This window comes from Hyperolius riggenbachi, chromosome 2 (genome assembly GCF_040937935.1).
Source record: "Hyperolius riggenbachi isolate aHypRig1 chromosome 2, aHypRig1.pri, whole genome shotgun sequence".
Classification (NCBI taxonomy): domain Eukaryota; kingdom Metazoa; phylum Chordata; class Amphibia; order Anura; family Hyperoliidae; genus Hyperolius; species Hyperolius riggenbachi.
This window is the reverse complement of record NC_090647.1, coordinates 201,826,225-201,839,149: the sequence shown is the minus strand read 5'-3', so window position 1 is coordinate 201,839,149 and position 12,925 is coordinate 201,826,225. Positions and strand designations below refer to the sequence as shown.

Here is a 12,925-nt window from a genome sequence, read left to right as displayed (position 1 = left end):
TATATGCTAAATCTTAAAGAGAACCCGAGGTGGGTTTTACAAATCCTATTAGCACACAGAGGCTGGGTCTGCATATAATGCCCAGCCTCTTACTATACAGTTCCCTCCCAGGCCACACCCCCCCCCTCCCTGAGCTCTGCTGGCCCCCATAAATCAAACAGCCGTGCTAGCAACACACAGCGTGTCACTAGCAAGCTGTCTACATGTAAACTGTCACTCTCCGCCGATCTCCCGCCTCCTCTATATCGCCGCTCCCGGTGTTCGTCCCTTCCCTCCAATCAGTGGGGAGGGAAGGGGCGCAGGCAGGGAGCGGCTCTATAGAGGAGGCAGGGGAGCAGCGGAGAGTGACAGTTTACATGTAAACAGCTTGCTAGCGACACGTTGTGTCGCTGCACCAAAACAAGTACAGAAGCAGAGGTATCTATTCCCTAATAAGTAGTCAACATTTTTTTTAAATTTTTACAAACAGGTAAAAGAACAAAAATAAACTTAAAAAACTTAGGGTCTCAGAGTTTGCATAGAAATATGATAATGAAAGTATAGATTAGAAGGACTTTTGGTAGATTTATAACCAAATGGGTTTGCATAATGTCTACCATCACACATTCTCAAGAATTTGTTTAAATTCTTCAGAGTATCTGTAAAAAGACCAGATCCTCCAAATATTAGAGAATTTATTAGACCTCCCATGTACAGAGAATACTGTGCTTTCTAAATCATAAATTATGTCTAACTCTCTTACGACTTCTGCTAAAGTAGGTACTTTCGTGGATCCCCAAGCTCTAACAAGTAAAGTTTTGGTTGTGTTTAGAATATGTCTGACCACCGAGCCATTGAAAGACTTCACGCTCCAATTGCAACAAATAAAATTGAGGGGAAAAAAAAAAAAAAAAGTGGTCTCTCTATTTGTCATTTCTTTAAGGATCAATTCAATCTTATGCCAGAAGGGTGTTATAAGTGGGCAGAGGCGGGGCATTATATGCAGACCCAGTCTCTGTGTGCTAATAGGATTTGTAAAACCCACCTCATGTTCTCTTTAACAAACAATTTGGCCTGCGACTTAGGGCTCGTCTCTTCTGGCCTCCTTCCCCTTCCCTCCCTCTCCCTCCCCCTGTGAGCGGCGCAGGACGGAATCCGTCCTGCGCCGCCTCAGATAGGCTTCAGCCTATCAGATGCCGGAGGTCCCCTGCCAATCAGAGGCCGGGGATCGCCGATCTCCTCTACGGCGCTGCTGCGCAGCAGCACCGTATGTATGTAAACAGTGGGGAAAGATCTTCCACGTGTGTTTACATTTACCCTGCGAGCCGCGATCGGAGGCTCGCAGGGTGTTCACAGAGACACCCTCCGGGAACTGACATGGGACGACAGCCGCTCATACGAGCGGCCGTTTCCATGGAAACCACTTCAGGATTCAGGGGCGTACTTATGCGTACGCAGAATCCTGAAGTGGTTAAGTAAACTGTTCTCTGACACTGCAGACTCTCCTGAACACAGTCAAACACTCAGAAAGCATTTCTGCTTATATTACAAGATTAATAAGCGAGTTATGAATAAAATGCAAAGTCAGCTCTTAGTGCAAAAAAGTGTACTTTGGGAACTTGTATTTTCTAAATTAATAATAATAATACTGTATGGCATATAAAAAGGAAAACATGTTTTTATTGAATATTATGTCAGGGTTTTATACCACTTTGAGGGCTGGAACCCACAAGAGTGCTTTTCAGAGCATTTAGGGAGCGCTTGAAAATGCTAGCGATTTCCAAAAACACTCAGCTAATGTTAACGGATGTGCCAACTTCCACTGGAGCATTTGCGATTCCCAAAATCGCAAGCGCAGGACATGCAGCATTTTGTTAGCGTTAGCGATTCAACGTAAAGTATATAATCACTAGCGTAATCGCTCATCAAAACTTGCACGGAGCGATTTTGCTAGCATTTTAAAGTTAATGTACACTGTAAAAAAATTAAAAATAAATGGAAGGACCAATCAGACTTTAAAACGCTAATCGCTACACAACCGCTGGCAAATTGTTTGCACTTTCTAAAATCGCTCCCTAAAAACGCTCATGAAATCACTTACAAACTGCTCATACAAAACGCTTGCGATTGCGATTAGCGATAGCATTTTGTTGTGGGTTCCAGGCCTAAGACTACGTTGCAGATTTTGGCCCCTTTGGCGATTCAGTTAGACATTCGGGTGACTGCGTTTTGGTTAAGTCAATGGAAATAAATTCGGTGCTATGCAATTTTCTTGTAATCAATGACCAAAGGAAAAAAAAAACATTTCTTGCTTTTTTCCTTCAAAAATCGAATGCAATCGTGCAAAGCAACCCGACCAAATGTACGCAGGGTAAATAGAGAAAATCATGCCAACTGTGATCTTCAGTGGAAAAGGTCTGTCATCATGCTAATGAAAGAGGAATATGTATTTATAACACTTTCAACAAGAAAAATATTAAAACTTTTATGCAATATGTGACCAGGTCTACCTCCGTATAATGCACTCCTTCCCGCAGACCACGAGGATCCACACGGACGTTTATGTGTCTACACTGGTTCATCAGCTCCAGATGACTGGGATATTGAACCCAGGAGGCATTAGATGTTAGAGCCAAGTGAAGCTGAAGGGAAATTCTTTCGGAGTTATCTGTTAAAACAGAGACCCAAATTTCTTAACACGTCTCTCATACATGAATACTTTTCTGAAAGCCCTCTCCATTACAGGATTATAGCTCACCTGTGTTCTCTGGAAACGTTGGTTCAATGCCCACACCGTGGTCTGAGGGTGAAGCAACATGGACTGGATCCCTGAGGTAAATGCCACGGCCATTTCCAGCAGTAACTGTAAAACCTATCCTATGGATTAATGAGGTGTTTTGCATGAGGTAGTCATAAGCTTTGTCAACCTACAAAAAAAATTATTATAAATAGGCATCTGTCCAGATATCACTGCATGAATGTAAGTAACAGAAAAATGGAAATGCATACACACCTGTTAATAAAGTCGCCCATTAGGGATCAAGACCCGATCCCCTTGGGCAACATCACTGGGCAAGGCTGCACAGATGCGAGTCAGCTGTGTCACTGACAACACACTGTTTCTGGGGGGGGGAATTTGGAGGGACAACGGGGGGACGCATGCGTGAAATCACACAGCCGGAGGGTTAGTGGTGTGCACAATGGGATTGATCGTTGCGAGGGAGAGAGTTGATCTGCCAGGCAGATCGCTTGCGGGTCGCAAGCATCTGTGCACATGCCGGATTATCAGCTGGGCGGTCGTAATCGGCTGACTTTAGTCAAGCAGGTGTACGAGGCTTAAAGTGTGGGTATTTAGCTCATGGTCTCATGATGTTTAAATAAGGCTGGCCAGCAATTACATATACTGTGTAAGTACAGAGGCATGACTCTTATGCGTGCATGAAAAAGGGGAGAAGCTTATCAGATTGTGTTCTGAGCACCCAAAGTCTGAAAGGATTCCCTTCTTCTTGTATTGGCCCCATCAGCAGATCAGTTTGCATATTGCACAGCCAGATCCCGTAGTGGCCAGAATTTGGATTATGGCCGTAACATATACTGTACACAAGATTTTAAGTTACACGACAACATTTAAAAATCAAAATAGTAGCATTTTATTCAATTCAGATGTGTCCCCACTGTGGAGATTTTCCCAATGTCCTGTCCCAGTCACACACCTGAGCTTCACTTTCATCTATTGGCTGTAGCTTCACAACTCAGAGCACTGCGCTCATCACAAAAATGATGTATACACTCTCTCAATAATAGAAGGGTTAGGTCCCGGATAATGTGTAACGCATGGATTTGCTTCCATTGTTTGTATTGTGAGATGCATTAGTTCTTAATGCACCCGTTTCACTGCAATGAGCACACTTGTGCTTTTGAGAGGCTTTTTAGCCCTATGCAGTGAGTATTTATCAGGTGCATCTTGGTTAGATGCGCGACCATTTCATTTTCTCCCCATTGCATAAAAGGATGTATACATACCTGAATAATGCCGTGCCCTTGTGCAAATACTTCAATGTTGTCAGCTTTCAGAGCAGTATTTTCTAATGCTCTCCTCACCGAATGCACAGTGTATGGCACACTATTTGCTTTAAGACCTAAAAAAAAAAACCCAAAACAAAACAGGTGTTAAAAAGTTTCTGTGACTTATATAGGGCTGCACACCAGCATTTTGAAAATAACGGAGGCATGTACAAAATGAGGGGAGTATAACCTGTACTTATGCACTCTTTAGTTTGCCCTAACCAAAGAATGAAAGATGTTCCGATAGAAAAGTAGGAACACTATGGTTGTATGCCACTCTGACAGTGGTAGTAGTGATATGATCTCCAGTTCACCAGAAGAAACTAGAAAGTAAGACTAGGGAGCAGTAAAGTAGCAGAACAGGTATATGTTAGCCTTCGGCAGCAATATCAGAATCTCATCCTGTGACTGCTAAAAGAACACTCCCTCGCCTAACCCATAGCTTCTTTGGCTAGATTACAAGAGATATTGTTTACAGCTACAAACATGAAGAGGGTGGGTACTAGGCTGCAGTGGCCAGATCTCTGTATCTGGTGGAGATGGTCAATAAGATGCTAATAATTCCAGCTTGTATGCAGTATGTTAGTTGACCAATTTAAATTGATAAGACATGCAAGAATTGTTTGTATCTCATTTACTACCTCGAACATATGCAGTGTTCTCCCCAGGCTCTTTTAGCCGGGTGCTCCACCCGGCTAGATTTGGTGACCACCCGGCTGCCATTGGCTCACCTCCTCACCACCTCCTATGCTGTAAGCAGAGTTGCCCTGCATTTTCATCTCTACCCACCCGGCTACTTTTTCATGCCACCCGGCTGGAAAATAATTCTGGGGAGAACATTGATATGTACATCCTAAGTTAGAGGTCCAGTTCAGTTTTTTGCTGTTTCAAGTACATCCATAAGACACACCTAGGTTTAGAGGGGGAAAACCAGGGGGAAAAGATAAAAAAAATCTAAACCATGTGCCTCTCCAAGCTGCAGGGGCGTATACTGAAGCATTAGAGCCGGCACCAAGTCTCCCCCAAGCTTGTACGGCCAGCACGCTCCTTCCGGTCTCTCTTCATCCCCATTGGTGCCCATTCCATGACCTGAGGCATGTAACCTGATAACTGTACCAATTACACTTATCCTTAAAAATATATTTTTCTAACAATACTTATGGGCACTATTTCAGATAGGAATACTTTTATTTTTGTTCAATTGTGCAGGTTACACTTACCTGATAATACTAGAGCAATGCCTCCACAAGCATTAGGAGAAGACATGGATGTCCCATTCATTAGCTGAGTACCCCGCAACGTCCAATTTGGCACGGATGCAATGGCTCCTCCTGGAGCACTTATACTGACTCCAAGAGCTCCATCAGTGCTGATTGAAAAATTAAAACAGCATAGCCATTAAAAAAACTACCCTGAATGTTACACGTCTTGGCTTTTACTGTGTTACGGAGATAACAATTGCTTAAAGACTACCTAGGGAGAATTATACAATGCAATTAATGTAAACCTCAGTGTTACTAAAGATAGAATCGACGAATTGCAAGGCTAAACAGGCAGTATTGCTAAAAAAGCTTTGATGGTTTTTGCCTGAAGCCTTCTCCAGCGAGGTCTGGATGTGTGGCCACCTCCACCTGCACTGCTGAAGCAGGAATAAACGAACGACATACTTGCTCTGTGCAAACTCATGAAACATGATGGCGCTATATAACTCAATGACCTATTCTCATGCAACTACCAAAACTTGTTCCATTGCTTTTATAATCTGTTTAGTTTTTGGACAGCATGGTGTAGTCACCAGCAAATCTGTAATGATCTAAAAATTAAAAACAGCATTGCTCACTTTCCAAAAAATAGTTGCATTGCTTTAATGCTGATCATATGGCAATAGTTTCTGAGGCACGGCACACCTGATCTGCATCATTTTCTATAGCAAGTGATTTACTAGTCAGCATGCTGGATAAGTGTTTGCAGACATCACCTTTGTAAAACAACCATGTGAAAATTGAGTCATATCCACATAAATTTGGATTAGTTATAAAAATATTTTAGGAAGATTATAACTACCTGGTGCTCCACTTTGTGTTAATCCATGGAGAGCTCAGCCTGTTTCTTTTTACTGCAGTCGGGCGATTTAAGCTCTTCATAGTCACACAAGGTGGCGCACTAGGTGGTTATAAGGCTTTCTAAATGAAAGGGTCAGGAAGTGGGCAGGTAGGCAGATACAACTTCCCAATATTGCCTAAAATAGTCAGCTTTGAAAGTTAAGAAACTCAGGGCAGTAGCCCAGCTGTTTGTTTTCTGAATCAGATTTTTAGGTGGGCTTAAAGTGATGTATAAATGCAAAATTTGTGTTACTCCAAACAATTGTTCCCGACGATCTCAGCCAAAAATCTTGGGTCAGGACAAGTGTCCAACAACTTCATTTAATGTTCTACCATGACAGATCATTAAATGACTCCCACTCCTCACTGTTCTCTGACGGCAGCAGAGCAGCTTTTCTGTACAGTGACTGGTCATAAATATATCACCTGGAACAATCACCAATGACTGCGCCCGGCTACAATTCTTGAGAATGTGGGCCCTTAAACCTTAAGGGCCCTTTTCCACTAGCAGTCGCTAGCGTTAACGCTGAACGCTAGCGATTGCTGAATCGCAATTCCGCCGATTTCCCGACGTTTGCAGCCGCGATTTTGCTATGCTATGCACTGCATAGCAAATCGCGGCAAATATCACTCCGCCGCGCGTTCGCGTTCCCGTCAAACACGAATCGCGGTAGTGGAAATGACCTACCGCGATTCCTATGTTAAAAAGCAAACCGTATGGATTGTAAAATCGCTAGCGGTTTGCGACTTTACGATTCGATTCGCTAGTGGAAAAGGGCCCTGAGTCAGATTACTCGTGTGCCTGAAGCCTTCAGTCAGATTACCTGCCATAATTATTAAGGGAGAGGAAAAATTGAAATTTTTAGAGGTAAATTGTTGTCACAGCAGACTTCTATTATTTTTTAAGACTATTAAATAAGACAAATACCACAACCTTCTAACTACAGGTTTACAGAGCCAAGTAACCCAAATAATTTTATCCTTTAAAACACATTAAAACTACCTAATAAAACCCTCTTCAGTGACTATATAATAGTGCACAATTTATATGATTCTAGAACGTCAACGATATGGAGCAAAAGCATACCTAGGACCTCTTGAAGACCACGTGTACTGATTGGCAGGAAGTTTTTCCCGGAGGGAATATTCAGCAACCATCATATCTGGTGAAACATAGGCACCCACCCCTGTAGATAAAGACATAAAATTAGGATGACTGGAACGTCTCAATTTATCAGCTTCTGTTCCACATAAAACAAACTATGATAAAAAGCTTCAGAAATATAAATAAATTGTGCTAATCTCTTAAAGAGACACTGAAGCGAGAATAATTCTCGCTTCAGAACTCATAGTTAGCAGGGGCACGTGTGCCCCTGCTAAAACGCCGCTATCCCGCGGCTAAACGGGGGTCCCTTCACCCCCCCCCTGCAAAATCAACGACCAAATTGGTCGTAAATTTTGCTCTTCCTGGAGACAGGGCTAACGGCTGCAGCCCTGCCTCCCGCGTGTCTATCAGACGCGCATCGCCGCCTCTCCCCGCCCCTCTCAGTGAAGGAAGACAGAGGGGCGGGGGAGAGGCGGAGGTACGAGTCTGATAGACACGTGGGAGGCAGGGCTGCGGCGGTTAGCCCTGCCCCAATGCGGAAGAGATTCCGCAATGTACGGAGGGGATTTGGGGGTGAAGGGACCCCCGTTAAGCCGCGGGATAGCGGTGTTTTAGCAGGGGCACACATGCCCCTGCTAACTATGAGGTCTGAAGCGAAATTTATTCTTGCTTCAGACTCTCTCTCTCTTAACACTATTGACAGCAGGTAGTAGTCTGGCTTCACAGCTGGGTTTAACTATGACCATACACACTGCCCAGTGAAAGAAACAGTGCATGTACTTCATTTAGCGCACAAGCACTTTCTTTTACTTGCCATTGATGGTTTGGAACTTGTGCATGCTCAGTTCAGATTATGCCGTGTATGGCCACTTCCTCCAGCTTATTCACCTGAATACTGTAAGGTCGGGGAATGGGAAGGTCACTGAAGACAAAACACCACAAACATGGTCGGACAGCAGATAATTTGGAGCAAGAAGGGCTTAATTAACAAATATTAGTTGTCTTCACGCTATTAATTGGTGCTAGCGTTCAAAAACATACCTTCTGGCATCCGGCCAACCAGGAAGTGATGCTTGCTTGCAGTCACTTCCTGTTTCCGAAATACAGAAGTGAACATAAACGCATTGCAAAAATACGCTTCCGCACATGTGCATTGCAACGTTACCGCACCAACATTTTTAAATTGCCTGAGTCGCCATAGACTTACATGACTTCCGGTCCTCTGCACGTGGACGCAGATACTCGTGCTTATGTAGTTTTGGAAGCGCATCAAATTGAGCACTTTCGGCGAACCGCACCGCAGTTAATATGAAATCACCCATACACTTTCATTGCCCAGCAGTAGCAGTACGGTAAATTGCCACAACGCACCGTGCCAGTGTGAAAGGGCTCTTAGCATTCATTTTGGTGATACGTTACCAATAACACTGGAGGTAGTTCCACCCGGACAGCCAACAGTTGAAAGGCATGGGCCATTATTGCCAGCACTTGACACATAAATGATATTATGCTTCCACACTGCTTCGTTTATTGCCTCACATATTCTCCTGTATAAGAAAGATTGGAGAAGAAGAAAAAAAAATTGGAAAAGTTGTCATTTCACAAAAGACACCCCGCCCTAACTATAGGAAGTAAAAAATAAACTCCAGGCTTTCTGGTGAAAAATAGGCTATAAATGCCACTATTTATATATAGTAACAAATAAAATCACTACCAATACACTGAATCTGCCTTAACCACTTGAGGACCCACCCTTTACCCCCCCTTAAGGACCAGCGCTGTTTTAGCTGATCTGTGCTGGGTGGGCTGTGCAGACCCCAGCACAGATCAGGGTGCAGGCAGAGCGACCAGATCGCCCACCATTTTTACCCACTAGGGGGATGATGTGCTGGGGGGTCTGATCGCTCCTGCCTGCCTGTGTGTTGCGGGGGGGCACCCCAAAGCCCCCCTCCACGGCGAAATTCCCCCCCTCCCTCCCCCGGAGATCCGAGGCTGCACAGGAACGGATCTGTCCTGTGCAGCCTCTAACAGGCTCCTGCCTGTCATGTGACAGCGATCCCCGGCCGCTGATTGGCCGGGGATCGCTGATCTGGTACAATGCTGCTACTGTTAGCAGCGTTGTACGAATGTAAACAAAGCGGATTATTTCCGCTTGTGTTTACATTTAGCCTGCGAGCCGCGATCGGCGGCCCGCAGGCTATTCACGGAGCCCCCCACCGTGAATTGACAGGAAGCAGCCGCTCACGCGAGCGGCTGCTTCCTGATTAATTAGCCTGCAGCCGGCGACGCAGAACTGCGTCGCTGGTCCTGCAGCTGCCACTTTGCCGACGCGCGGCAAGTGGTTAAAGGGAACCTTAAAAAAAAAATAAAAATAATAAGAATAAAAAAAATATAGGAGTTTCACTTACCTGGGGCATCTACCAGCCCCCTGCAGCCATCCTGTGCGCTCGCAGTCACTCATGGCTCCTCCGGTCCCCCGCTGCCAGCTAGTTACGTTTTTTTCCGACTGGGAGTCAGCCACCATGCGTACCTTTTTACGAATTCCCGCTGGTGCAGGAAGCTATCGCGGACATTAACAAATACATTTTTACGCGTTACAGGTGCAATTCACACTCATTCACACCAGTGCGCTTCTGTCTGCTTCTATCCGCTTTATTTCAGCAACATGTACCTGTAACATGATGATCTGAAAAAAAGCGGACAGAAGCGCTCAAAGTTTGAATGAGTCCTTAAGGTTCCCTTTAAATTGCTGAACAGCTGTGAGATTCAAAGCTGGAATGGAGAAAAGTGTGCAAAATAGTCTGGTCCACTGCCTGGAGTCTGATGGACTAAGCAGTGTGGCTGTAAAGGTAGCTGTGCTTAAAGTGTACCGGAAATGAATGTAAAGCAAAAATGTATACATACCTGGGGCTTCCTCCAGCCCCCTTCAGCCTGATCGCTCCCCCTCCATCCTCCTCGGTCGTCCGCAATCCTCCTGGTAACTTCGGGCAGTTACAGAACAATCCCTGCAACAGGAGCGCAAAATGGGGCATGCGCCGTCGGGCATGCGCAGTAAGCCCCGATTCCCAAAGTTACCAGGAGGAATTGCGGGTGAACAAGGAGGCGGGGCGGACGGTGAGGGAGCGATCAGGCTGAAAGAGGCTGGAGGAAGCCCCAGGTATGTATACATTTTTGCTTTGCCACCATCTCAGGTTTACTTTAAAAAGGCGATAAATGCCAGAGATATTACACTGAATCAATAATTAAAGCCAAGTACCCACTGCAAGACTGAATTGCTGGAGACTGCTGATGAACAGATCTTTACGCTAAAGATCTTTACCAATGGAATGTAGAGAGCAGCAATAGACTGCAAGAAGATTACCAACAATAGGATCATTAAATGAAGAAGAATGCAGGGGAAGGCCCATAGATTTTAACAGAAAGATCGATAATCTGTACACACAGGGGACGATGAACGAATGCATCTGATTTCATCGGTCATGACGTCTTTCAAAATACAAGAGTTAAAGATTGTTACACGATGTAGGTTGGAACAATTGTTCATCTGTCATTTTGACAAACGAAATCTTGCAGTGGGTATGGACCTCAAGGGAGGAATTGGTAGGGCATACAGAATTTGGGTGGTGGTTGTTACCCCTATAGTACCTCTGCATGTGCACGTAGGAACATAAGAATAGAAGAGGGTGGCCATGAAGGCACCTGAAGGGATGCAATGAGCACTGGCAATTCAGAACTTCCATAAAAGAAACAGTTATTTTGGGGACAAAACCCCCAAACTTGAACAGCATCTCTTACCCTTCTACTGACTTCTGTGAGGCTATCTTAACACCGTGCAATACTATTTATTTTTATTTGCATGCTGTGATATTTGGGAACACTAAATTGCACATGATGGGCCTGAATCATGAAGGTGCACCACTATACCAGCACAAGCTACATGACACCAGTGCAAGCTAAATACAGGGTTGCACGCTACACGCGGTCATGCAGTGTAGCGTGTCTTCCTTAGTTACGCACCCTGTTTACATAGCAACGTGTGTTCCTTTAACTACTGGGTGCTGTGAAGTATCGCAACCGTGATACTTCACTAGTGCGGCCACTACTGTGTTGATTAACATAATTACTATAGTTATGTTAATTAACATAGTAGCGGCCACGCTACTTCACAGCACCTGGTAGTTAAAAGTGTGCATTATTATGTAAACAGCGCACGTAACTAAGCAAGGCACGCTGTATTTAGCTTGCGCTGATGTCATGTAGCCCGTCCTGCTATAGCATTGCAGCTTCTTAAATCAGGCCCAATGTTAGCTTAACATCTAACACACATCAGTGTGACAGTTAGGGTTAGGGCTGGGCTTAGGGAACAGGTATAGACTATGGGGAAAACTAGCTATATATACACTACTTTTAAGCAAATTTGTCATAATTTGAAAAAAAAAACAAAAAAAAACCAGATACTTACATATAGAGAGGCAAAGCTCTTGGTCCTTAAGAGTCTTCCTGTTCCTCATGGTCCACACGTTCTGGCGCTGTCACCCCGTTCAAATCTGATGCCATGGGAGGTTTCGGAAGCGCTCGTGGCCCCGAGTGCGCCAAAAGACAAGTGGGCTCCATACTGAACAGGTGTGTGTGCGCGCTAACTCATGTGCAGTATGAAGCAGCCTGTCTTTGGAAGCACAAGTGCTTTCAAGGGCTCCCGGAGGCTGACCAAGCTGTTTTCGGCCAGTTGGTAAAAGACAGCCAATGTAGGTGACAGTGCTGGGAATCAGGGACCATGAGAGGAAAAGCAAGACTCTTTGGGACTCCGAACCTTCCCTCTCCATAGGCATTTGATTTTTTCTTTTTTAAAGAGAATCTGTACTCTAATATTCTTACACTAAAAAGCATACCATTCTATTCCCTATTTTCTCCTGTGCCCCTCTGTGCTGTTTCTGCCACGCTCTGCTGCAATCCTGGCTTGTAATTAACAGTTTTAGGCAGTGTTTACAAACAAACTAACCAGCTTGTGATAGGCTCACATAAACAGAGTGTGTGAGTCATACAGAGTGTGCAGGGGGCCTGCAGAGGGTGTGTATCGCTTCTATCCAATCACAAGCAGCCCTACACATTCCACACATTCAAGCCTTAGCCCGACAGACACGACAGAGGAAAGGAGATAATATTTATTACAGAGACAGTGCAATTAAGAAAGGCTGCAGTAAGCCAGAGCACATTAGAACAGGCACAGGAACTTATAGGATAGCACAGCTGTGCCCAACCTACGGCCCACGGGCCATTTGTGGCCCGCGAGGCCAGTTTATGTGGCCCACGCAGAGGTGCCCTGCAGAGGGAGAGGATCGGGTGGTTATAGGCTGAGGACGGAGGCTGCCCGCGGAGGGAGAGGATCGGGTGGTTATAGGCTATAACCACCCGATCCTCTCCCTCCGCGGGCAGCCTCCGTCCTCAGCATAATTACTACGGCACAATACCACCCTATCCTCTCCTCCTCCGCAGGACACCGCGGGGAACCCCCTCAGGCCCACACAGAGCCGACAGCCCCCTCAGGCCCACACAGAGCCGACAGCCCCCTCAGGCCCACACAGAGCCGACAGCCCCCTCAGGCCCACACAGAGCCGACAGCCCCCTCAGGCCCACACAGAGCCGACAGCCCCCTCAGCCGGCACAGAGCCGACAG

At 45.4% G+C, this 12,925-nt stretch overlaps 1 protein-coding gene across 3 annotated transcripts in view; it reads right to left on the bottom strand.

Annotated features, from left to right (window-relative positions):
* TPP2 (tripeptidyl peptidase 2) overlaps nucleotides 1–12,925 on the bottom strand; it is a 106,382-nt gene that overhangs the window by 57,726 nt on the left and 35,731 nt on the right. For all 3 annotated transcript variants that reach the window (XM_068267999.1, XM_068268000.1, XM_068268001.1), the window contains exons 9-14: nucleotides 8,671–8,798; nucleotides 7,234–7,333; nucleotides 5,265–5,413; nucleotides 4,003–4,118; nucleotides 2,738–2,906; nucleotides 2,490–2,647 (exon numbers count right to left, since the gene is read on the bottom strand). In XM_068267999.1, the coding sequence (XP_068124100.1) occupies nucleotides 2,490–2,647; nucleotides 2,738–2,906; nucleotides 4,003–4,118; nucleotides 5,265–5,413; nucleotides 7,234–7,333; nucleotides 8,671–8,798 (820 nt within the window). The remainder of the gene's footprint in view (nucleotides 1–2,489; nucleotides 2,648–2,737; nucleotides 2,907–4,002; nucleotides 4,119–5,264; nucleotides 5,414–7,233; nucleotides 7,334–8,670; nucleotides 8,799–12,925) is intronic.